The sequence below is a fragment of the Oryza sativa genome, chromosome 6 (assembly GCF_034140825.1).
Source record: "Oryza sativa Japonica Group chromosome 6, ASM3414082v1".
NCBI classification, from domain to species: Eukaryota; Viridiplantae; Streptophyta; class Magnoliopsida; order Poales; family Poaceae; genus Oryza; species Oryza sativa.
Genome location: NC_089040.1, coordinates 17,024,902 through 17,049,224, shown reverse-complemented (window position 1 = coordinate 17,049,224; position 24,323 = coordinate 17,024,902). Strand labels below are relative to the sequence as shown.

Sequence of the window (24,323 nt, the reverse complement as noted above, 5' to 3'; positions counted from 1 at the left end):
AGCACTGACGGTGAGGCGATGGTGGCTCGCAGAGGGTCGGAGCTGCACAGTCGGTGGCCGGGTCGGAGCAGCGGAGCCGGTGGGCGGAGGGAGGAGTAGTGGCGGCGGCTGCTCCGCATGGATGGGCTCAGGAGTTAGCCGTCTGTGGCGCGGTGTCCTGTTGCTTGACATGGTATTTTTGTTTGTTTTTGGTAGACATAAATTTGTACCATGTATTTGTGTTTGACGCAATTTGATATATACTAATAAGTGCACAAAACTGTATTGAATAAAAAACTTTGAGAAACCGCGTTAAATTCACAAGGGTATAAATGGAACTTTTGTCGTGAGTTAACACCGTCATGTTGCCTTCACGGAATAGGGCCAAGTCTCATCCTCGTTTGTAAAAAAAGAAGGTCAAATGAGCAACTCGAAAAAGCAGGGCCAAAAACGTAATTGCCTCTTATTATAACTCATGTCTAGACTATGGTGAATTAGTTATAAATGGATTGAAAAGATATAAGTATGTCTTCGTAGCACCGTCTTCCTAAAAAATATAAATACGATGCCCTTGAAAATACGCATAACTGAAATGGTACAACGGTATCCGTGCACTTGCATATTTATGTGTTATCGTAAGAAATACCAACATTACCACCTAGTTACTAGAGTACGGTAACCGTCGATACCGTGAACTCTTAACCGCCGATACCGCGAACTCTGTCGAGACTCCAAACATGGATCAACAAGTGAGATGATTTGATATTTTTTTCTAAGGGCCTGTTTGGGAAACATGGATTTATTCCCCAAGTCCCTATCACATCGGATGTTTGGACACTAATTTAGAGTATTAAACATACACTAATTACAAAACCCATTCCATAACCTTGGACTAATTCGCGAGACGAATCTTTTGAGTCTAATTACGCCATGATTTGACAATGTGATGCTACAGTAAACTTTTCATAATTATAGATTAATTAGGCTTAAAAAATTCGTCTCGCAGATTAGCTCGCATTTATGAAATTAGTTTTTTTATTAGTCTATATTTAATACTTCAAATTAGCGTCCAAACATCCAATGTGACATGTACTTTAAAAAATAAACACCCCCTAAAATAGTGCCTCCCTTTACATTAGCTGACTTAGTAGAGTATGAACAGAGTTGTTTAAATGGACACTGCCAGCTACTCACAATGAACAGAGTAACACAGACGCAGCGTACAAACTACCAGAGCGAGTAATTGCACACACGCACAAGAACGCGCTAACCTTGTAGCCGTGTAACCGTTGCGCGCCCGACGACAAGCCCGGATGCCGATGAATTCAAACCCAATCACATGAAAACCACACCCGAAACAAACGGACAAAACGAAAATGTGTGAGCCAGGCTTAGCTATCCTGGCCGTCCCTTCCTCACGCCCCCACCCGTGCCCAGCTGATGAGCTGAACCAGGTGGGCCCCACCTGTCAGCCTTGAGGAATGTTGGCGGCTCAGCCGTCCCCTCCGCTGCTGCCGGCGTTGGCTGCGGTGCTGCTCCGGCACTGGTCGGCGGGCCTGGACTCCATTGGGCCGCCGATGGTGGGGCACCCGTTGGCGGCAGAAGCGGACGGTAGCTCCATGCAATTGTAAGAGAGGCACAGCGCTGCGGAGTCCGGCAGCGGCAGCGGCGGCACCGGGAAGCCCGTCAGGAAGTTGTGCTGCGCGTAGAAGGTCGTCATGCGGCCGGCGAACACGCTACGGGCCACCGCCTCCGGCACCTCGCCGTACATCCGGTTGTTGTTCACGTACAGGCTCTCCACGGCCGCTAGCTCCTCCGGGACCTCCCCCGTGATGCCATTGTGGCTGACGTCCACAACCGACCACGGCGGCGTTGCGGCACGCTCCGATGCGAACGCTGGCACGGCGAGGGACCCGGTGAAGTTATTGCGGGACAGAAGAAGGGACGACGCGCTCGGGAGCGCGAACAACTCCCGCGGGATTGAACCCGAGAAGTTGTTCATCGAGAGGTCGAGGAAGGCCAAGTCGGTCGGAGCCGAACCGTTGCCGAACGCGCCGTCGAGGCTCCCCTGCATTGAGTTCGCCGCGACGGAGAAGTAGCGGACTGTCTGCGCCAGCGGTGGGAGCGAGCCAGTGATGGAATTCCGGCTTAGGTCGACATGGAAAAGCTGTGAGCTGGAAAATTGGTCTGGAATCTGCCCGGAGAGGCCGCCATTGTTCGCTAGGATGAGCACCTTGAGGCTCTGCGAAGACGGCAGCAGCAAGCCGCTGGGAATGGAGCCGTCGAGGTGGTTATTGCCGAGGTCGAGCGTGTGCAGATCTGGCAGCCCGGCGAGGGACTCGGGTATCTGCCCGGTCAGCTGGTTGCCGGACATGGACAGCAGCCTGAGGCGCCGGAGACCCGACCCAATGTCCGTCGGAATAGCTCCCGCGACGCGTCCTGGATAAAGGACGAAGTCCGTGAGCGCAGTGAGGCTGGCAAGCGAGGCCGGGAGCGTGCCAGCCAGGCCGGGAGAGTCGGTGAGGCCGGTGCCGAGCGTCAGCACGGACACGCGGAGCGCGGCCGGGTCGTCCTCGTCGGGCTCGCACACGACGCCGGCATAGTCGCACGGGTCGGTGGCGTCATCCCAGGATTCGAAGAACCGGGACCCCGGCAGGTCCCGCAGCCCCGCCCGGACGTCCCTGAGCGCCGCCGCGTCGCGCTCGTGCAGCGTCGTCGCCGCCGCCACCCATGCGGCGACCGAGCTGAGCAGCACGGCGACGATGAAGAAGCGGAGCAGAGGAGGAGGCAGCGCCATGTGCGTCACCTCGGCCTCGGCGAAGAGGACAAGCTACTTCACAGAGGGTGGTGTTGGGGGGTGGGCTTTAGGCTACAGAGGTGGAGCTACTAGTCGTAGCGACTGGCGAGTGGCGAGTGCTAGTGTGCGACTAGTGGAAGTCCGGAAGAGAGCGGAGAGACGAGACGAGCGAGTGGATCTGGGGCGCCTGGCGGCAGCAGCAGAGAGTTCGAGATTTAAGAATGAATAGATGGTGGGAACGTGGGGTTGGGTTTTTTGACAGCACTGTGGATCTCTGCTGTTTCTTTACAACGTCGGTCGGTAGGTGCACCATGGACTGTTTTGATAAAAGCCTGGGCGTGGGCGGCTGATAGATTAGCTAGGTCGGGTCGGGATGAAAGCCGGAAAGGGCGTCGGTGTGGCCCTGCCGCGGCCGGTCGCGTATACCTGTACCGATGTACGTAGGGATATGAGTATGTCTCTGGGTGGATCAGTGTACCTCTGCGCTTCGTAATGATGGGTTGACATAATGACAATGTGTGGGCGAGCGGTAGTGGCAACAGAGCTACGGCACACCGTGTTTATGGCCGATTTGCGGGTTCGCTAAGGAAGCATATGTATGGTACGTCCCGTTGTTTCTAGGGCTACGGCTGTGTAGTAGAAATAAACTAGTCGATTAGACAAGAAACGCGTTGCGCTTCATCACGCATACGTTCCGGAGTTAGAAACAACGGCAAATGCAAAATTTGCTTCGTCATTCTCTACTATTAGGACCCCTTAAAATCAGTAATAAACAAGTCGATTGAACAAGAAGTTGTTGGCAACTTTTTTTTTTACATGAAGACAATCACGGTTGAAACACCTAAACATTTTATGGTGATTAAGATGGGTTTTAATAGATTAAACCGGCTAGCAGAGCCAATTTAGTTAAAACAATAGATAACTACCCGTTTCGTGGATAAGCGGAAGGTTTACGAGACAAACCTACAAAAGGATTTCGCCCTCTTGCAGCTAAGGTGGACGATTTATGACGCAGATCGATAAAGATGGACGAACTAGACTAAAACTAGATTTGAAATATTCAAAAAGCGATTCAATTGGCTAAATTGGGTTGTATGTGGATTCTCCTCCAATTGAACCGGCTTTGTCCCTTATATAGGGGTTGGTCTTGTCTCCTACAGATTCTCCTCCACGTTCAACTCGGTATAGAAACCAAAGGAAACCAAAAGCATAGTCTCTCGAGCAAGGAATTCCGAGACCTGACAAAAACAGACTCGGTCTCGGACTCTACCGGTCTGATCGACCACATGCCACCGGTCAGACCGACCCTCAATCAACGGTCTGACTGGCCAATACACGCCGGTCAGACTGGCCCTATGGAGGAAACCAGCGATTTTTCCCAAATCTTAGCAATTTTCCTTAATTTGAACATTCATGCCAATTTTAGGTGTAAACAGAAACGTTTTGTGCTTCATCGTACTCTGGTATATTTATGTTGACACACACATTCCGGAGTTACAAACAACGACAAATTCAAAATATGCTTTGTTAGCGTCTCTATTAGGCCCTCTTTGATAGAAACAACGTAGTATTCTAATAAAGAATGTAAAACACATTAAAAACGCTTAAATAACCATTTGATTCAACGCAGAAAAACACATAAATTCGATAAGAGAGATAAACTCAAAATAAAATTTTGATGAGGTTACATCTATTACTAAATTTTCTTCACAATTTTTATAGGTTGTCCATTCCTTACTTATGGAATTTCAAAGGATAAGATGGGATTTAATCTCTTGTCTCAAATGCCTTCGTACGGAATATTTCTACAAGACTAAAAATCCTCCAAATTTTATATATTTTGTATAAATCAACGGGCCTTAAAGCAGAAAAGAACTTTACTGCCTTCAACTATAGGCTGTGTTCTTCCTCCCATTTTCCCAACCCACCTCTTTCGTTTTTCGCGCATCCACTTTTCACATTGCTAAATGGTGTGCTTTATGAAAAACTTTCTATATGAAAGTTATCTTAAAAAATCATATTGATTCATTTTTTTTTTAAAAATAATACTTAATTAATCATGCAACAATACGAGTTTTGTTTTGCGTGCCGGGAGAAGGGGTTCGAACACAGCTAAATCTATCCTGGGTTGTACTGTACAAACAACCAACTAACTAATCAAGATTCAAAAAGAGCATCTTTGGTTGTTCGCACGGAGCTTGGCCCACACGGCGAAGAAAATTTGCGATTGTTTGGTTGTACGTTTTCTCCATGAACCATATGGTTCGGCGCATGTAAAAGCTTTAGCATGCTCAGTACTAGTAATAACTTTCACAGAAATGCACATATTTACTTCCCTTCCAATTGAGGCCACTTGACACAAACACGAGGCGTACACACTTGAGCGCTTGTTCACGCATCTCACACTTGAGCGCTTGATTTGGTAAATCAAGTTGTAAATTTTATCTCATTTCCCGTTAAAATTGATTAATTGTATGTTAATGGCTTTTTCATTTGTGTACATCGGCTCTATCTTGTTGACCTGAAAAAACCGGCTTTGTCTAACAGTGTATTTTCATTAAAGAGAGATTTACATATAGCAAGATCTTAAAGCTATGGCAAAATTTGCTACAGGACACGTAAAAAGTGTAATTAGCTGAGGGATACCGTAAAAACGTGACACTACCTATGGACGCTACAAAAGTTATGTAATTGGCCGTAGGACACCGAACTCATTATTTTATCATTTTCGGGATGAAAGCGGTGAGATTTTTTTTGAAACGCCCGGATTGCCCCCCGAGTGTCGATGGCTTTGCCGTTGTCGATCTGCCTATCCATCTTCCTGTTCTACGTGCTCACCGCTTCCCCTAGCGCTCGTCAACGTGCACCTCGCACCGGAGGGACGCGGTGGTGGCGACGTCAATGGCGCCGTGTCCCGCGTCTTCGCCGTGCACCCGGGCCCCTTCCACTACGCCGTCTTCCCCCGCCTCGGCTGCGTCGTCATGGAGAACAGGGACCTCGCCTTCCTGCTCGTCGCTAGACGCAGCCTCCCCATCTTGCAGGTTTGCCTAACCGTCGTCAACTACATCGACGTGGTGGACACACCGCGCATGTAGCGGCTCATGTTCTGGATGACGAGCAAGCACCAGAGGAAGAGAGGCGGTGGGCGGGTGCGCGTGGGGAGGCGGCCGAGGAGCGGCATGGGCGGAGGATGGTGAGATTGATGTCCCCGTTGCGGAATTCGGCGGGGTAAGTGCGGGCGCGAGCGAGGGCGTCACGGAGGAGGGGAGATGTGGGCGGGGCGAGGAGGGAGGAGATGAGGTGGAGGGAGGTGGTCTGGGCGTGGGCGCGGCAGCAAGTGGAGGCGATGGCAGCTCGCGGAGGAGGGGAGCTGTGGGCGGGGCGAGGAGGGAGGAGATGAGGTGGAGGGAGGTGGTCTGAGCGTGGGTGTGGCAGCAAGTGGAGGCAACGGTGGCGTCGAGGTCGGGGACGGCAGCTGGCGTTGAGCGTTGGCGACAGGAGGACGACAACACTCTCTGCAAGCCCACATGTTGGCTGCAGTGAGAAGAAAGGAAGAAGGAGTAGAGGGGGGCATTCCCGTCATTTCGAAATTTCTCTCCCTTTTTTTAGCCCGGAAATTATAAAATAATGCCTCCGGTGTCCTATAGCTAACTACATAACTTTTGTAGTGTTCATTGGCAGTGTCATGTTTTTACGGTGTCTCTTAGCCAATTACATGATTTTTGCGTGTGCTGCAGCAAATTTTGCCAAGCTACAAAGTTTGTAACCAATAAAAAACAGATTAATTGCTTTAAAGGATCCTTCATTCTACATAGATGTAGAAGAATTTCTTTGGCGAACAAGGCCTTCCAAGATTGAAATGATGGAATAATATTATAAAAAATGAGCCCATTTTTCTGCTTCCATATGTGCCATGATGCTAAAAAGAAAATTTCCAAGAAGCTCTTTCTGTCATTTCTACTGAACCTCCATTTTGCAAGAATTACGAGGTGAAAGAACTCCAAATTATGATTCCAAACAATTCCCAAAGATTGCCAACATCACATACTGAAAGGGAATGTAAAAATGAGATGTAGCCGAGTTTCCCTCCGTCCTTCAGGACATAAGGGGCAGGTGAGATCATCATCCTCCTTTGCAGAATGCCTTCTATCAAGCATATCTCGTATGTTCAGCCTGTCACAAAATAAAAGCCATGCAAAATCATTGACTTTCATAACACACTTGGTCTTCCATAACCAAACAAAAGGCCTAGAAGGGCTCAAAGACATGAAGTTAAGCTTATAGAACCGCTTGGAGGTATATATCTCTGAATTCCAAATAAAACACCAATTGTCACCCTGTGCATCATTCAAATTCAGAGGATTCAAGAAGTCCTAAAGTTGCAAAAAATCCCCATAAACCTGGGTAGAAAGAGGCATCATGAAACAATCCTCCAAAGTCCTAGATCACATTCAGCTAATTGATTCCTCCTTATATAAAGCTAGAGCATGCAGAGCAGGAAATTTGGAGCTATGCAGTTCCTTATTCCACAAGTCATCCCAAAAAAGATAAGATTTCTCAGACTGGATGGAACATTTTGCAATACCTCTGAACAAGGCTGAGAGGGCCTAGATGTCTCTTAACCAAAAGGAACCCTTATTAAAAACCAAATGAGGTACCTTTACAGAGAAGTAATAATTCCATACCAAATTGACCCATGGCAGATTTACACCTTTGTAAAGTTTCACCAGGTGTTTTAGCAACAATGCTATGTTCTGCACTTTGAGATTCACTATACCGAAACCTCCCTTATCCTTTGGCCTACAGACCAGATCCCAGGATGCCAAAGATTTCCTTGTAGAAATTGGGTTGTTTCCTCTCCAAAGACAATTTTTCCTTGCTGTATCAATGGCATTGACAACTGTAATAGGAAACTGTAGGGAACACATATAGTAGGTAGGGATTGCTGAAAGAACTGAATTGATTAAGGTCAGCCTACCACCTTAGGGGAGGAACATTGAACTTGCTGTGAGCCTTCTTTCCCCATGGGCAGCCCCAGGTAGGTGAAAAGGAGAGTTCCAATAGAACAACCCAGCAAACCAGCCATCAAGTCAGATTTCTCAGCAGTGAGATTGAGAGGGTACATGCTAGACTTGTTGAAATTAACTTTAAAACCAGTGGATTGAGCAAAAGAATTAAGGATGGCTTTGAAACAAAAAACCTAAAAGGGATGCCATCAACAAAACCAGAGTATCATCAGCATATTGGATAATTGGGAAACTAGTGCCACCATTTTCATTGATAGGCTTGGATAACAGATCCATCTGAAAAGCTTTATTCACTACTCTTTGAAGCAGCCCAGCTCCCAGCACAAATAGCAAGGGAGAAAGAGGGTCACCTTGCCTGACCCCTCTTTTACAGCTGAATGATTTCCTTAGGACACCATTGAGGAGCATTGCAGAGTTAGCTGTTGAGAACACCATTTGAACCTAGTGAAGCCATTTTTCTAGAAAATCCATATGTTGCATAACTGAGATTATGACAGAATGCTCTATTATGTCAAAAGCTTTCTCAAAGTCCAGTTTTAGTATATTTTTCTCTCTTTTGGATTACTGACATTGATAAAACCATACTGATTTTCACTGATTAACTTTAAGATCACCCCGTGCAATCTATCAGCTATCAACTTTGTTATGAACTTTAAACTAGCTATCAACTTTGTTATGAACTTTAAACTGATCCCCATGAGTGAAATAGGCCTGAAGTCATTCACAGTTTTAGGGGAAGTCTTCTTTAGCACCAGAGTTATGAAGGAATTATTCAAACCCTGTAGATCAGTGCATTCAGCATGAAAATGAGCAGCTAGTCTGTAATAATCCTGTGCAATAATAGGACAGTAGCTTTTCAAAAAGAGCCCATTGAAACCATCAGGACTAGGGGCCTTGTCTACAGCAATTATCTTGATAAGGTTGTCAATTTCATGTGTAGAGAAAGGATCTACAAGACTGTCCAAGTTATGATTAGCAAAGAAGAAATTTTTGCAGATCAAAGATCATTGTGGGGAATGTAGAAACTCCCATTCTATTTTTAAAACTTTGATAAGAACAAAGCAGCCTTCTGTTCATACAAAGAAACCACTTGGCCACTTGTTGGTATTTCTTACGATAACAGATAAAATCCGCAAGCGCACGGATATACCAATGTAACACTTCCTCTACGGAGTATTCCAAGGGTATCGGATCAAAGGGAACGAGTGTGATTAATTCTTCCTCCTGTTCATCAAAGGACAGCAAGCAGTGGTAGGCCAGGATAGAGAGGATTCACTAGTAAGAAACAATGTCTAGGGAAAGCTTAAGTTTAATCCTAATGTAATACTTCAGGCACTGGCAACCCGCTGTTCCCAGATGTCGCTCTACTACGTACCCGGACAGGGAGGTCTTAAGTGCTCTTGAGGGCTGTCACCACCTCTACACCCACCTCAAACGTACTGTGGGATACACAACAATTACTGGATAATAATTACCTAAACACCACGTCTAAGCAATTAATATCTACTTTAGTGTATATAACTCACCAAAGCAATCACTATATTTTAGTTGATTATAGTGAACAATAATCCCATATGCTATTTAGGAACTAACCCAAAAATAATTCTCACAAGATAAATCTAAATTACTCAGGAAGATAATTCTATTAATATCAGAGTAATAAACAGAATAAAAGAAGTAGGAGAAGATTACCGACAGCTCCGGAATTCTTCCGACTTCTTCTGCTCTACTCTCTTCCTAATTATAGTATACAAATAGTACAATAGAGTCTCTTATAATTCAGCTCAAGATTGGAAGTGTGTGGAGAAGTGAATGAGTGAAACTCCTTAAATAGGACAGTTATGACGGTTATCACTATGCGAATTGTCGGAAATACTCCGCAACCGCCATCAGGGAGTGATCAGGAGCATCAATGCCAAACCCCAGCCTGAACGACTGAGATGTTGGTTCGGCCAAACCATGGCTGGGCCCTCCTGGCCTGGCCTTTGGCCCATCTCCTCCTCTGATCCTACTCTATCTAATTTTCAGAGTTTTGGGCTGATTCTCAAATGTTTTAATAAAGTTGAAAGCCCATCCTTATATGGATATGGTTCCTTCTCCACTTTAGTGTGATTTTCCTCCCAACTTCGGGGTTTATCATCTGCATACAAATATACACCAACACTTGTAGAAAATGTGAGATTTAACACCTATTACTATGTTGGATGTTTTATTATCTGTACTTTAAGCAGATGTTGGCGGTATAGAATCGATATTTAACAGCTGCCAACAAAACCACCCACACTTAGCTCTTTAGTCGTCCCTGAGTAAAGGTCAGTGTAGAATGAAATTTTCCAAGATATAACTCAAGCATATAGATTATTCAAAACCATACCTGTACCTGTGAACTTTATCAGTGGTTATCTTATCATCTTGGGTAATTGATAAATGGAACGGTCATGATTCCAGTCCTTCCTACTTCCTCTGTCAGACTCATGGGGTTTTATGAATTTTTCACAAAATAGCTCTTTTCCTCTTACTGACTTTCTCTCTGTCACTCAAGTGTTTCTGACTTTGTGGATCCTCTCCAAGGCGGATTGTGCCAAAATTCACCCTATTCTACAGGCTGTTATGTGGGGCTCGGTAGGGATAAATTGTGACATACCTGCATCATATATATTGCAAAGCCAAATACATGGACTCAAGAAGATCATCAATCATACTCCTAGATCAAGGGTCTTTATTTATGGTGGAAAGTGTAAAATATTTTCGTGGAATGATGAAATAAAATGTTTCTCTTTTTTCCTATACTTTCTTCTTCAATTTTCCTTGCATACATAAGGAAGGGGCATGGCTACCTTTTTCATCATGCTCCGCACTTTGAAGGCAAGCATTTTTATTTTCTCTTTTTTTTTCATAGTCATGCCTTTTCCACCTTTTCTTGTTGCCAATGATTTTCCAGGAGAAGAAAGCATGGTCTAAAGTAGGAGTTTATTTGAATAAAACTTTTTGTGGAAAGCCAACTTCCAATGTAGAAGCTTAGCTTATGTGGTTATATGGAAATGAAAGTGGATATGACCCCTTGATCATGAGAGTATGAAAGATATCTAGCACGAGTCACATAAATTTGGCAAAGCTCAATATAATGTCAAACAGTCATATGCGCAATATGGTTCATCATTGATATACTTGCATATGGCCTTGGTAGGTATAATTATGAAATCATTTAGAGAAGTGAGGTTTGAAAGAATTTTTATTTCGAAAAACAAATTCCCAAGAGTCATGACAAATGTTGCAAGAATTTCTTTGATCTTTAACCATCTCTCATGTAACAAATACTTAGATGAATAAGGTTCTCTAAACATGGATGGTTGTGCACAAGCAACAAGTTCAGCTGAGAATAAAATATATACAAGATTAATCATCGGAAATTCCATTAGTTGGAAGTTTTATCTTTTCAATTATGCTTGAACCAATTATTCTCTGAATTCCTAGCTCTTGTACTATACAATGGTGGAGATATAGAGGCAGTGGACGTGCTGACCTGCTTACTAGTGAAAACTGAGGGTGATTGTGGCCAGCACTGGTTTGGGTTTGGCCGAACCACCCTGGTGCCCAATCACCCTGCAATTTTCTACAGAGTTCAGTGCCTCACAGGAGTTCAGATATTTAGTCACATTTTCAGAGTTTGCACATCAGAAAGCCAAGGTATCTCCCCCACACTTATTTGAAACCTAAACTTTATTAATCATCATAAAATAAAATCGGCAATCATTGGGGTTAAGGCCAATGAGCCACATTATTGACAACAGATGCTTACAACGATCAAGAAGTAATAAAGAAACTAAGCACCTACTAACTACATTATTAATGGAAAAGGAGACATGTAGTTAGCATAGTATTTATTCTCCTTTCCCATTTCTAGGAATGCGCGATTGATCTTAGCGCACAAACCGCAACTAAGGGTGTCTATATTGTTCCTAAGTTCAGCGAGTTCTACCCCTAGCTTCGCATTGCGATCCCTAAGCTCTATGTTCTCCTTACGGAATTTCTTCACTTGAACGGCGAGCTTGTGGACCGAGGGCTCCGACGATTTTACTTCATCTTCTTGGAATTGCCTGGGCGCCCTAATGATAGGAGGATGCGTCAAATGACGCTTCACCTTCATAGGTGGAGGGATGCAGGATTCCGCTACCCCCTTCTTCTCCGATGCCGTCAATGGACGGAGCAAGCCTTTACCATATCCACCGCCGGGAGTTCGCACTCCCTGAATGCAAAAGCGATCCCTCTTAGGGGTGGACGGAGCAGCAGTGGTTGTGGTATACTTGTGGAGCACCTCATCCCCTGCCTTGGTGTAGAGAGTGACCACATATTACTCAACGGGAAGCGGAGCGGCCTTCTCGTCATCTTGGAATAGACGCCTCGCCTTCAAAAGGCTGAGCTCGCCCATTGTCGGCCGTCGCGCAGGCGAATCACCCTGTACTTTTGTCTATGTGACGTGCATCGGGGAGAGGGAGCGTGCTGCTGAATGGGGCCGAGATGGGTTCGGCCGAACCCCTGGTTCAGAAGAACTAGGGAGCTCGCCGATGGGCTCTAGATTCGCAGGGGAGCCCAGCACCGTCGCAAGGGGTTGAGCCCAGAGTGCGTTCACCCCTTCCATTGTATAATTCTCCACCGGGATCAATTGATTGGCCGGTGTTGGCTCTCCTTCAAGGTTATATGTGGAGTTTGAGGAAGAGCCAATGTATGGCATTAAGGATTTGCCAGCCATTGGTGGTTTGAGCAGAGGGAGCAAGGAATTGAGTGAGGTGAAGAGGAGGGTTTGCAAAGGTGGAGGAGGAGAAAGAACTAGAGCTCTGGTGCTTGATCCGATTGATCTACCTCCGAATGCACATCACAACAGACTACAAACGAGTTGGGGGGGGGGGCTGTCATTCGAAAACGGGTCCAGTTGGGCGTCACCCTGGTTCGGGGTTTGGCCGAACCCTGGTGGGTCCGGCTGGCTGCCAATTTTCTTCCTAGGCCCACACAATCTTATTCTAGGCACAAAAATGACAACTAAGCATGCTTTAGATGAGATCATCATGGTTCATAATCAATTAATTCAATAATATCCACTTCTTCATCTGAAGTTTTATTCGGCTCAAGGAAAATTTTTAAACGTTGACCGTTTACCTTAAATATGTTACCTGAGTCGTCGCAGAGTGTTATCGCTCCGTGCGAAGAGGTGTCGATGATGTCAAACGGTCCTTCCCAATTGCTTCGTACTTTTCCATGGCCGAAAAGCTTAACTCTGGAGTTGAACATTAGGACCTTGTCTCCTGGCTTGAATTTCTTGATCTTTATTCTTTTATCAGGCCAGCGCTTCATCCTTTCTTTGTATATCCTAGAGTTGTGATATGCTTTTTCTCTCCATTCTTCTAGCTCAGCCAACTGCATTTTCCTCCAATCTCCTACTCCCTCAAAATCCATATTCTAGTTTCTGATGGCCTTGTATGCTCTGTGCCCAAGTTCTACAGGGAGTCGGCATGACTTCCGTAGACAATCTGATAGGGGGACATTCCAATGGGTGTCTTGTAAGCTGTCGGGTATGCCCACAGTGCATCTGGTAGCTTATCCTTCCATCCTATGCCCATTTTGTTGACCGTATTTTGCAGAATGTTCTTAATTTGTTTGTTTGACGTTTTGCTTGACCGCTGGTATATGGATGGTAAGGTGTAGCAACGTTGTGTTTGGCTCCCATGTCTCACAGGAGGTCTCGGAAAGTTTTGTCGACGAAGAGCGAGCCTCCATCACTTATGACCATCCTTGGGGTACCAAACCTCGGGAAGATGATTTCTGTGAACATCTTCTTGGCATGCTTCGCATCCGCGGCGCTGCACGGCATAGCCTCAACCCACTTGGAGACATAGTTGACTGCCACCAGAATATACTCGCAATTACGGGACTTGGGAAATGGTCCCATAAAGTCAATACCCCACACATCGAATATCTCGACTTGTAGGTTGTATGTGAGGGGCATTGCGTCGCGAGCAGCTATTCTTCCTTGCCTCTGGCAGCTGAAGCATCTAGGCCCCTGTTGTTTTTGTGGACTAACCGTTCTATTGAGCTATATATTTTAAGTTAGGTTCACATTATGTGTGCGCATAGATGATTATTGTGGACTAAAATTGATGGCGCAAAGCAAAAGGAAAGGAAGACGGTAAAACTAGTGTTTTAATGTTAAATTGATCGAGGAGTTGAGCGATCAAAATTTGCTAGTTTAATTTTAGCTTTGCCGTACTATTAAGAAGGGTAATGATCTAGACAAAGAGATGATTCATATTGCCACATTAGGTCACGCGCATGTTGACTTGAGTTAATTTTCTCATTTCTTGCTGTCACTGGGATGACTGACCAGATCCGGTCTGATCGCGGCTTGTATACCGGTCTGACTGGCAGGTAGTGGCCGGTCTGACCACAAGCACTATGCCGGTCTAACCGGCCCCCTTGGTGACCAGCGGTGGCGCTATGGGAGGCCAATTGTTGGTATTTCTTAACGACATTACTAGAAATATAATTCCCAGCAATGGCGCAGAAATACTTCTGGTATATTATGGTTACAAAGTTCATCCGCAAGCGCACGGATATACCATTGTAGCATTTCACCCAAGAGTATTCCAAGGGTATCGTATTTATTTTATCCCGTGGGAAGATCATGTAGAGAGAACTCAACTAATAATTTATATATTACTTGTGATAATTATATTCTAAGCAGGGGTTATGATAATCCAAGGGTAGAGTGACACACAACCATTACTACTCATCCTCATAATAAATAATATAAGCTAGGTGGAAAGAAAAGAGAAGGATAATCTATTCCTATACTTCTAATATACATAGTATACATACATTCTAGTTAACTGATATACTAGCTAATACCCTCTATCCGATGCCCTCCTGGTACTTCGAGAAGCCACCCTGACTGCCGAGTTCGTTACGACAGCCCGTCATGACCATCCAACCGGGGCTAAATACGGAGGAATACTCTCCCTCGGAAATTAACTTAGGATTATATATAGGCACGGAGGAATACCCATACTGAGCTATCACCATCATCGGCCCACCTCTCATCCGCAATATATAACCCCAAATAATGATATCCCGTAATCTAGACACCACGCCTAAACTACCAGATACTACTCTAATATCATCGTCATGACATAGAGTAATTGCATAAACAAACATTATACCCGCACCAAAGCATCTCCCAAATAAGCTAGCCGTACATTCATTATAACAAGAACATAATGTAAAGTTGGTACTCATATACTCGGAAAGTATTTCAATACCAGAAATGTATTTAGAAGAGTATTCTAATAAAAGTACAAAGCTTACAAAAGAGGAAAGGAAAGCTACTAGAGCCATACCTGAACTCTTCCGAAGACTTCCGGACTCCTGATTCCTATTCTAATTCTATTCCACGAGCTAGATACTACTAAACTAAACTTGAGAGGAATGAGAGAGCTCTTGCTTGAGGTGTGTGTTGAAGTGAAGAGAGTGAGCTCCTTATATAGAGGTAGGTATGACGGTTGTGGAAGGGGAATTGTCCGAAGTGCCCTCTAACCGTCATTGGGATGCAGTCCTGGACGTCCACGCCAAAACCAGGATCCAACGGCGCTAGGATTGGTTCGGCCGAACCTGGGGCTGGCCCAATCCAGCCCAATTTCGGCTGGTGGCCTCCTCTATTGCTCCACTCCGCAGACTTGTGAATTTTGGCCCAATTCATCTTGTCAATTCTGAGTTCTTGGCCCATTCATACATAAGTCTGGTCCTCGACATCGTCTGATTGATTTATCATTGGTGTTGATGTCGATTCTCCTCCACTTTACGATCATTCTTTACTAGTAGACCTAATACTAGTGGAATATTATTATTATAACATATTTATGCATTGCAAGCATCACTAGTTCTCTCCTATTTTAGTAATATTGACGGTCGAAACTGATCGATAACGACCGTCAACAAAACCCCCCAAGCTTGAACCTTTGCTCGTCCCGAGTGAAGGACGAAAGGAAACATAGACTTGGTTGTTGATCAGGAGTTGCTACTATGCTACATATCTCAAAGATACAGGTGCAAGATATATGTACTCTCTCTTAGGTTAAATAATGTTTGGCATGGTGGCTTACCCTTACCCCTGATTCCCACGAGACACTGCTTCTCCTTGCCTTGGGCGGTTGAAAGACAGAACAGCAATTAGAGCACCAATCACCCGATCTTTATTCAACTCTTGTTCCGGAAGTTTTCAAATGATTTTGGAAAAGAAAACCAAGTTCCTCAAGTGATTCACTCAGTCTCTCTAAGTGTATCAAAATGAATTCCTCACCAAATGTTGCCTTATTGATTCCTACTCTAAGGTTTTTGATATGTGGAGCTTGGTAAGGATCAAACATGGCATACTCGCATTCACATTTATTACTAAGTCAAAAACTTAGACTAGAGCAGATAACTAAACATACTCAAGATCAAGATCGTGCATAATGTGTGTGTGGTATATGATGGAAATGGTATATGAGGAAAAATAAAAGAAAAATGCTTCTCCTTTGTGCTTACTTTCTTCTCCCAAAAATCCTTCTTTTATTGATTAGGGGAGGGCATGATTACATTTTTTTTTCAATCATGCTCATGCTTGATGGAGCATAACTTTATTTTTTTTTCATAACCATGCCTTTCCCTCCTTTCTCTTCTTTCTTTTTTTAAAAAGGATTTTTCTTTTCTTTTAGGAGAAGAAAGCATATGAAAACATGGAGAATTTATTTTGGTGGTAATATGGAAATGGAATGGAATATTGCTTAGCTCCCAGTGTAGGAGTATAGCATGTGCATATATGTGGGTATACGATCTTGATCATAGAGCATGAGAAGTATCTACACAAGTCACAAGAGTTTGACAAAGTTCAATGGAATGGAAAGTAACCAAAATGTATATTGTTTAATCATGATAGCACATTTTTGGCTCTGGTAGGAATTTATATCAAATAAGGAACTTTCAATTTTATCATTTTGAAAAACAAAACATCCGGAATTCAAGTCAAACTAGTATCAGGATCGTAGCTACTCATATTTACTATCTCATATCTTGCAACAGCTTAGACTTAGATCAGTAAGTGTAGCACATTTACCTCAGGTTCCCGGATAATTGTTGGCTACTTTTATTCAATCTTTGAGAGAGCACTTACCAAGAACCCATATATCAGAGATATAAAATAGAGCAACTATTCATCATTTCAACAAAGTGAACTAGCTTGTCTTACCTAGCATGACTCAAACCTATCCTATCTTTTTGGTATTTTCTATTTTGCAAATTTTTATGTTGTTTTCAAGTTTTATAGGATGCAATTGGAAACGAAAATATGCAATGTGATACAAGTTACCTTAGTGGGGGGAGCGAGGTCTCCCCCCAAGCTTGGCTTTCGCTTAGGGTCCTTGATAAGGATTGAACCCCTGAAAGCGAAAGTACGCCTAAAGGTCAGCATGCTGTTGTTGCATCTTGTTGTTGATGTTGGCGAACTGAGCATCAGCAGATTGTTGCCATTCTTGCGTTTGAGCTATGTGTTCCGCGAGGTCATACTGGATCTCCCCCGTCTGCACATCAAGGGTGTCCATTCTCCTAGTGATTTCACCCAAGTCCCAACGAGAAGAACTTGAGCGCCATTCATTTGGAGATTGAGGCACACCACTTGATCTGGAGGGTTGGTTGTTCCCCCAGTGGATGTCACGAGGCGTATGCCACCGGTCCTCACTGGCGCTTGCCCAGGTTGAGACTACGATGCTATGGCGTGGAGCTTGGGTCCATCCGGTTGCATCCCCAGTTGGTGCCCAACCTGCCTCATACATCTGCACGAGTGTCGAGGATGATGAACTTCCTTGTTCGTTCCTTGTCATGTTGCGCGTCTCCGTGTATGTTCCACCTGCACGAGATTCTTCTATGGTCTGCAGGGGAATGGTTAGTTCATGACAGTTGTACAAATGATACCTCGCATTTAGCAACATGATTTCATTTGTACAATCGGGGAAAAAGTATTTCAAATATCCATCTGCTCCATGTTTCAAAATATGCCCTTGCACTAGATAGGCCTCATCAATACACGGACGAGCGGCTGAGATAAAAGCAATCTGGTCGCTAACGACCCCTAGGCCTTTTTCTTTCTGAGTAATCAGAGAAGTGCATTCAACAGGAGCAGAGAACTTTATACTTTCTAACCATGGCAAACATGATAATTAATTCATCTCCCCTAATGGGTCTTAAATCACCTCTAGGAAACAAAGTCATAGCAATCCATTTGTGCATGAGCCTAAGTGTAGAATTATGGATATCATTCGTTCTAGGTTTCTTGCAAATTGGAGCAATAGAAATATCTTCCCAAAACCTATTTTTCTCGAACCCAGAAATTCCTTTCTAGAGATCGATTTTACAGGAATCGTGAAACCAAGAAGTATACTCAAGCCTTTCCATGTGAGCGTGAACTCCTTACGGAAAATGCGAAAAGAAATACCATCTTATATTTCTTTCAAAGTAAGCAAACGAGAACCAGGCTCATCTACCACAACAAATTTCTGCCAACCAACAGATTTCCAAATAGAACGAAATTCAACATCCATACCTATCTTTTTCAGCAACTCCGGTGAGTATTCTCGTGTGTGAGCATACTCCCGGTCGCTCAGCATGTAGTTGGCTTGTCTCTCCCGATTACTGATAAGGTAAAGGTCAACGTCGCTCAGGAGTTGTCGCAGAGCGTCGGCGTCTTCCGTCAAGACATCGGCTGATGAGCGAGTACTAGACTCGTCATGAAAATGTATTGAAATAGGGTGGAATTCCCTCTCTCGGCCGGGTGGCTTAAGTAGTGCACCCATAACGGTCAAAACTGACCTGTGGGACCCACTAGCCGTTGCCTCAAAAGAGGAAGGAGCCGACCGTTGGCCTGGCCGGTTCGGCCGAACCAGGGTGTTCGGCCGAACCCCTTGTGGGCCCAATCGGCCCCACTTTCGGCCGTTGGAATCCAACGGTCAGTGCGGTCGTGGCACAGTGAATTTTCGTTGAAAATTTTATTTTGGTTTGCTCTGAAAAATTCATTTGAAGGATTTCCTTAAATTTCAAAAACCCTAAATGCAATTTTGAAATTCAAACATGTGGTGATGCAAAAATTCAAATTGTTGAAAGCAAATGTGCGGATACATTCCAATTTACCTGTTGGGGAAGGTCGCGTCATTTAAAGTCCGACGTGCAAGACCGTACCTCCTTTCGATTCAGTGCACGGATTTTCCACCCGTCTCCAGAGGTGATGGAGCGGGCGTCTTTGGCTTTTCCTTCCACACCTTCTTTGATTTCGGTTCGGAAGACGGCTTCTTCTGAGCCGGCTGCTCTAACTTCTTGGCCGGTACAGGTGATTTTACCGGCGTCCTCCAATAACGGTTCCTGGGTATTGTTGTTTCCTTTTCCAGGAAGTTCTGCATGAACTTTATCAGGCTATCCGTCTTGGGTGGCTCCACTTCGACCACTTGAATATTCTGTGGGTTTGGCCCGTACTTGATTCTGACCATGGAGCATTGTTCCATCCTCGGTTGAAACTCAAACTTTTCCTCCTTCCCATTGATATGGAAACAGATACTCCCCGTTCCCACGTCAATGTTGGCTCTTGCGGTGCTAAGGAATGGATGCCCCAGGATGGATGCCCCAGGAATGGTCTCCTTCCCTGTGTCCATGTCTAGCACCACAAAATCAACCGGGATGAAGAAATCCCGTATCTTGACTAGCACATCCTTCACTATCCCCGCCGGGTAACGGACTAACGAGTCAGCCAGTTGGAGGCGCATCGGTGTTGGTGCCAACACCGTGAAGTTGAGCTTGTCAAAGACGTCTTTTGGCATGACGCTGACGCTGGCTCCAAGGTCGCACAAGGCCTGGTCGAATTGTTGTGCCCCGATCGAGCAGGTGATCGTGGGACACCCCGGATCTTTCTTCTTCTCTGGGAGCTTGTGGAGTATGACGTTGCTGCAGTGTTCCGTCAGCTTGACCACCTCCATTGTTGGGAGCGGTCTCTTGTTGTTGAGTATGTCCTTGAGATAACAGGCGTATGTTGGTACTTGCATAGTGTCGAACAACGGCATGTTGATGTGGATCTTCTGGATTACTTCAACAAAACGAGTGAACTGCTCGTCCACTGACGGTTTCCTACTCCGCTGAGGGAATGGCAGCAACCGTGTGTCGCAGTAGTCCTGCGGCACGATTTTCTCTGGCTAAATCTCCTTGTCAGCCGAGTCAGTAGATGGCGTTTCTTTTGACATCCCATTAGTTCCTGCAGGGTTAGGAAATGGCGGATCACGAGTGGACTTACCTCCCCCACCAGCAGCAAGGGGACTCTCTTGGCACCCACTTCAATTGCATACACCCCTTGCACCTCTCCCACACTCACTTGAGCTTTGTATTCATCCACTTAGTGTGTTAGAGGGTTGATTAGCCAAGAGTCAAGTGCATTTGCTTCCATTGTAGAGCTAGTGTGGCACTTGATCATCTCCGAGCCGGGTCATCGCTTTTTACTCTGGGAGGTTGCCGCCTCCTAGACGGCTTGTGGAGGTGTTGCCGGTGACCTCTCCGAGGAGATCGTGGAGGAGGCCCGGCGCTGGTTTGTGAGTGGTTTGGAGTTCACCACCTTCGGAGTGAAGAAAGAACTACCCCTAGTGATCGAGGCTTGGGTAGTCCTCTCCTTGGGCCAACTCCTGCCCTGCCCACCCCTTGACGAAGGGGGCGTGCGGCGGCTTCGTGGTTGAGTGGTGGAGTTGGGCTCACCTCAACGGGGATTAGGAAATCGGCGAGTTTCCGAACCTCAGTGAAAAATTCCTTGTCTCTTGTCTCATTTATTTGTTGCATTTACATTTGTGCAATTTATATTTCATAAAAACTTATTTGTGGCCATATCACCCTAGGATTGCAAAACTTAATTTAGTTGTGTGATTTACTTTCCTAGTGATACACTTGAACCACTTTCACCCTAGGATTGCAAAACATAACTTAGTTGCTTAGTTAGACTTGTCTCTCACCGACCCTAGCAACATAGGTTAGTTTTGATTACGTGCCACTTAGTTTTAAATCGCCTATTCACCCCCCTCTAGTCGACATCTCGATCCTACAGCAGCTTGGGCATCTTCTGACAAATTCCTTTGAGTCTTCGTACATTGTCGGCCAGAAGAAACCACATTGCCAAATCTTTGCCTGGGTGCGGAATGCACTGTAATGTCCACCATAAGGCGAGGCGTGGCATCGTTCTATGATCTTAAGTCCCTCTTCAGTTGGCACGCATCTTCTCAATAGACCATCAGAGCAAACCCTATACAGGTATGGCTCATCCCATATATGACGGTGACTCTCGTATTTCAGCTTCCTTTGATTTTCTCCGGGTGGTATGTACTTTAACACCATGTAGTTCACTATGTTGGCATACCATGAGTTGGAGTCGTGCACCATCATCAGCATGTCATCTCTTAGAAAACCATTTATCGACTGTTCCTGCGAGCGTGTTAGTGATTTGCAGCCTAGACAAATGATCTGCTATGGAATTTTCTACTCCCTTTTTATCCTTAAGTTCTAAGTCAAATTCTTGGAGTAGCAAAATCCATCACAAGAGACGTGGTTTAGGATCTTTCTTAGTGAGCAGGTATTTTAGAGCAGCATGATCAGTGTAAACTTATCGATAGCAAAAACAACCGCGAGCAGCTCTTTTTTAGTAGTTGCATAATTAAACTGAGCTCCGGTTAGAGTTTTGCTAGGATAGCAGATTGCATGATGCTTTTTATCCTTGGTTTGGCCCAAGACCACACCAACAGCGAAATCGCTTGCATCACACATAATTTCAAAGGGTAGTGTCCAATCAGGGGGTTGGATGATTGGAGTAGAGATGAGTGCCTTTTTGAGAATTTCAAAGAATTTTAGACACGCGTCATCGAACTCAAAGGGAGCTTCTTTAGCTAGCAGGTTTGTCAGTAGTCAGGCAATTGTAGAGAAGTCCTTGATGAATCTTCTATAAAAGCCGGCGTGACCCAAGAAACAACGGATCCCCTTGATATTCACAGGAGGAGGAAGTTGATCAATCACATCGATCTTAGCACGATCAACTTTAATTCCATGTTCGGACACCCTATGACCAAGTACAATCCCTTTAAGGACCATAAAATGACACTTTTCCCAATTGAGTACCAGGTCCTTTTCTTGGCATTGTTGTAAGACCTTATCCAAATTCTGTAGACAATGACCGAAGGTTTTTCCATAGACCGAGAAGTCGTCCATGAAGACTTCCGTAATGTCCTCGATCATATCCAAGAAAATGGACATCATACACCTTTGAAAAGATTTAGGAGTGTTGCACAGTCCGAAGGACATCCTACGATAAGCATAGGTATGGACATGTGAACGTGGTCTTACTCTGGTCCTCTGGATGGATGGGAATTTGATGATACCCGGAACACCCATCAAGGAAACAGAAAAAGGAATGATTTGCCAGCCGTTCTAACATTTTGTTAATGAAACATAGCAGGAAATGATCCGTTGCTTAGCCTTGTTAAGCTTCCTATAATCTATGCACATCCTCCATCCAGTTATGGTTCGTTGCGGAATAAGTTTATTTTGAGCATTTGCAACGACCGTCATTCGTCCTTTCTTCGGCACAACCTGGACTGTGCTAACTCACTCAATGTATGGGACGAGATAATAATCTCGGTGTGCAGGAGTTTTAGAACCTCTTTCTTTACAACTTCTCGCATCGTATTATTGAGCCGTCATTGTGGTTCCCTGGAGGGAGTACTCTCGGGCTCAATAGGGATACGATGAGTGCAAAGCGCAAGATTATTTCCTTTGAGATCCTAGAGAGAGTAGCCAAGAACAGAGCGATGCTTTTCTAACACAGCTAGAAGACGTTGAGTCTCATCTTCAGAAAGCTTGTTACTTATGATGACATGAGCTTCCTTATTGCCGTGCAGGAAAGCATAGCGTAGGCCTTGAGGCAGAGGTTTCAGCGCAATCGGAGGTCGAGGCGGCGGTTCTATGATTGGAAGCTCGAGAGTCTCACTGGGTTCCGCTTCCTCTTTTATGAAGTTAGGGACTTCATTTTCCAGAAGGGTCTCAGGAGACTCGTGAGAGAGAACTTCCGTTACTTCCACCACATACTCATCTTCTGGGAGAGAGTCGGTCGAGGCAAACCTTGCCTGCGAGAATGGAACTGAAAATTCGTTCCCTCCCAAAGTTATCTTGAGGCTGTTTAATCGAGCGTGTTTATGAGGAGTTGCTCAATTGGCACCCGACCAAAATGTCAAAGTCTTGGATTTTAAAGACATGAAAATCCAAGACTGCCTCCCTATCTTGAAAGCGGACATGTACATCTTGCACAATTCCAAATCCTTCAATGATTTTTCCATTTGAGTGCTTGAAGAATTTGTATGTCGGGGTTATTGCTTTATCGCTTAGGTAAACAAATGCAAATGACTCAGAAATGAGATTAACCCCGATAGTTTGACTGTAAAGAATGCCAATGCCGTTCCCTTCTAGACGATAAGGAATAACTCAGGGAGCGGTATTTATCCAAATTACTTCGGATGAAAGCTCTGCCTCCCTTAGCCGTTCGTCACTCATTATGGATGTAACGTCCCAGACAGTTTGTCTTAGGAATGCAAGTTCCATAGGATCGGGAGGTGGCAAAGGAACAATCAGCATCTTTTTACTGAAATAATTCAGGGTGTTGCCGTAGTCTTCATCAAGGCCATCCCTGAATAAAATTGGAGCACAATCCGAAGTCTGAATTTCTTCATTCTGAATGGATGGCGGCTCGGGAACTACTTCATCAGTCGAGTCGGTCGAAGTGGAAAGTTCAGGTTGTGATTCGACTGTCGAAGGCTTCTCTATCTTGGACACGAATGCCTCCAGCAGAGGTTCATCGCATTGCGTCATGAAGGAAGTATTTTCTAGAATGCGATCTAAAATTACTTTTCCTTCTGACGACATTTTATGCATGAATGATCATCCGGGGGTTATGTCCAGATAGAATGCAGACTCTGTTTCTAGACCCGTATGAAAATGTTGTAAAAGCACATACTTGGGTAAAGACAAGGTTGGTCTGGACTGCACTAGATTAGTGAATCTGGACTAGGCTGCACCGATTGATTCGTTATTGATCTGCCGGAAACTGAGGATTTCTACTCGATGGGCGGTAATACGGGTAACTGGGAAGAAGGCAAGACAGAACCTGTCTCGCAACTTTTCCCAACTACCGTCTACACATCCTACGGTAGATGTGTACCATTGCTTCGCTCTCTCTTGAAGGGAGAACGGAAACAACTTCCACCGTACAGTTTCTTGCTTCATGCCACGAATCTTAAGGCATGAGCAAACTTGCTCAAAGTCCCACAGATGATGGTAGGGATTTTCTAGATCAAGACTAGAAAAAAGGATTCTCCCTAACCATGCAGATTAGTTCGGGGCGAATTTCATAGCCAATTGTATAAATTGGCTACGAT

General features: G+C 44.9%; 2 protein-coding genes across 2 annotated transcripts in view; both read right to left on the bottom strand.

Annotated features, from left to right (window-relative positions):
* Nucleotides 1–1,072: 1,072 nt before the first annotated feature.
* LOC4341044 (DNA damage-repair/toleration protein DRT100) lies at nt 1,073–2,965 on the bottom strand. The gene has a single exon (XM_015787097.3). The coding sequence runs from the start codon at nt 2,774–2,776 to the stop codon at nt 1,472–1,474; it is 1,305 nt and encodes a 434-aa protein (XP_015642583.1). The 5' UTR covers nt 2,777–2,965; the 3' UTR covers nt 1,073–1,471.
* A 5,321-nt stretch (nt 2,966–8,286) lies between these two features.
* Nucleotides 8,287–24,323, bottom strand: part of LOC136356841 (uncharacterized) — a 42,258-nt gene continuing 26,221 nt past the window's right edge. The window contains exon 2 of the mRNA XM_066311318.1: nt 8,287–8,427. Coding sequence (XP_066167415.1) covers nt 8,414–8,427 — 14 coding nt within the window. The 3' untranslated portion in view covers nt 8,287–8,413. The remainder of the gene's footprint in view (nt 8,428–24,323) is intronic.

Bases quoted from the DNA above. Each gene is read 5' to 3' on its own strand.
- LOC4341044 (XM_015787097.3), bottom strand. From the start codon at position 2,776: ATGGCGCTGCCTCCTCCTCTGCTCCGCTTCTTCATCGTCGCCGTGCTG.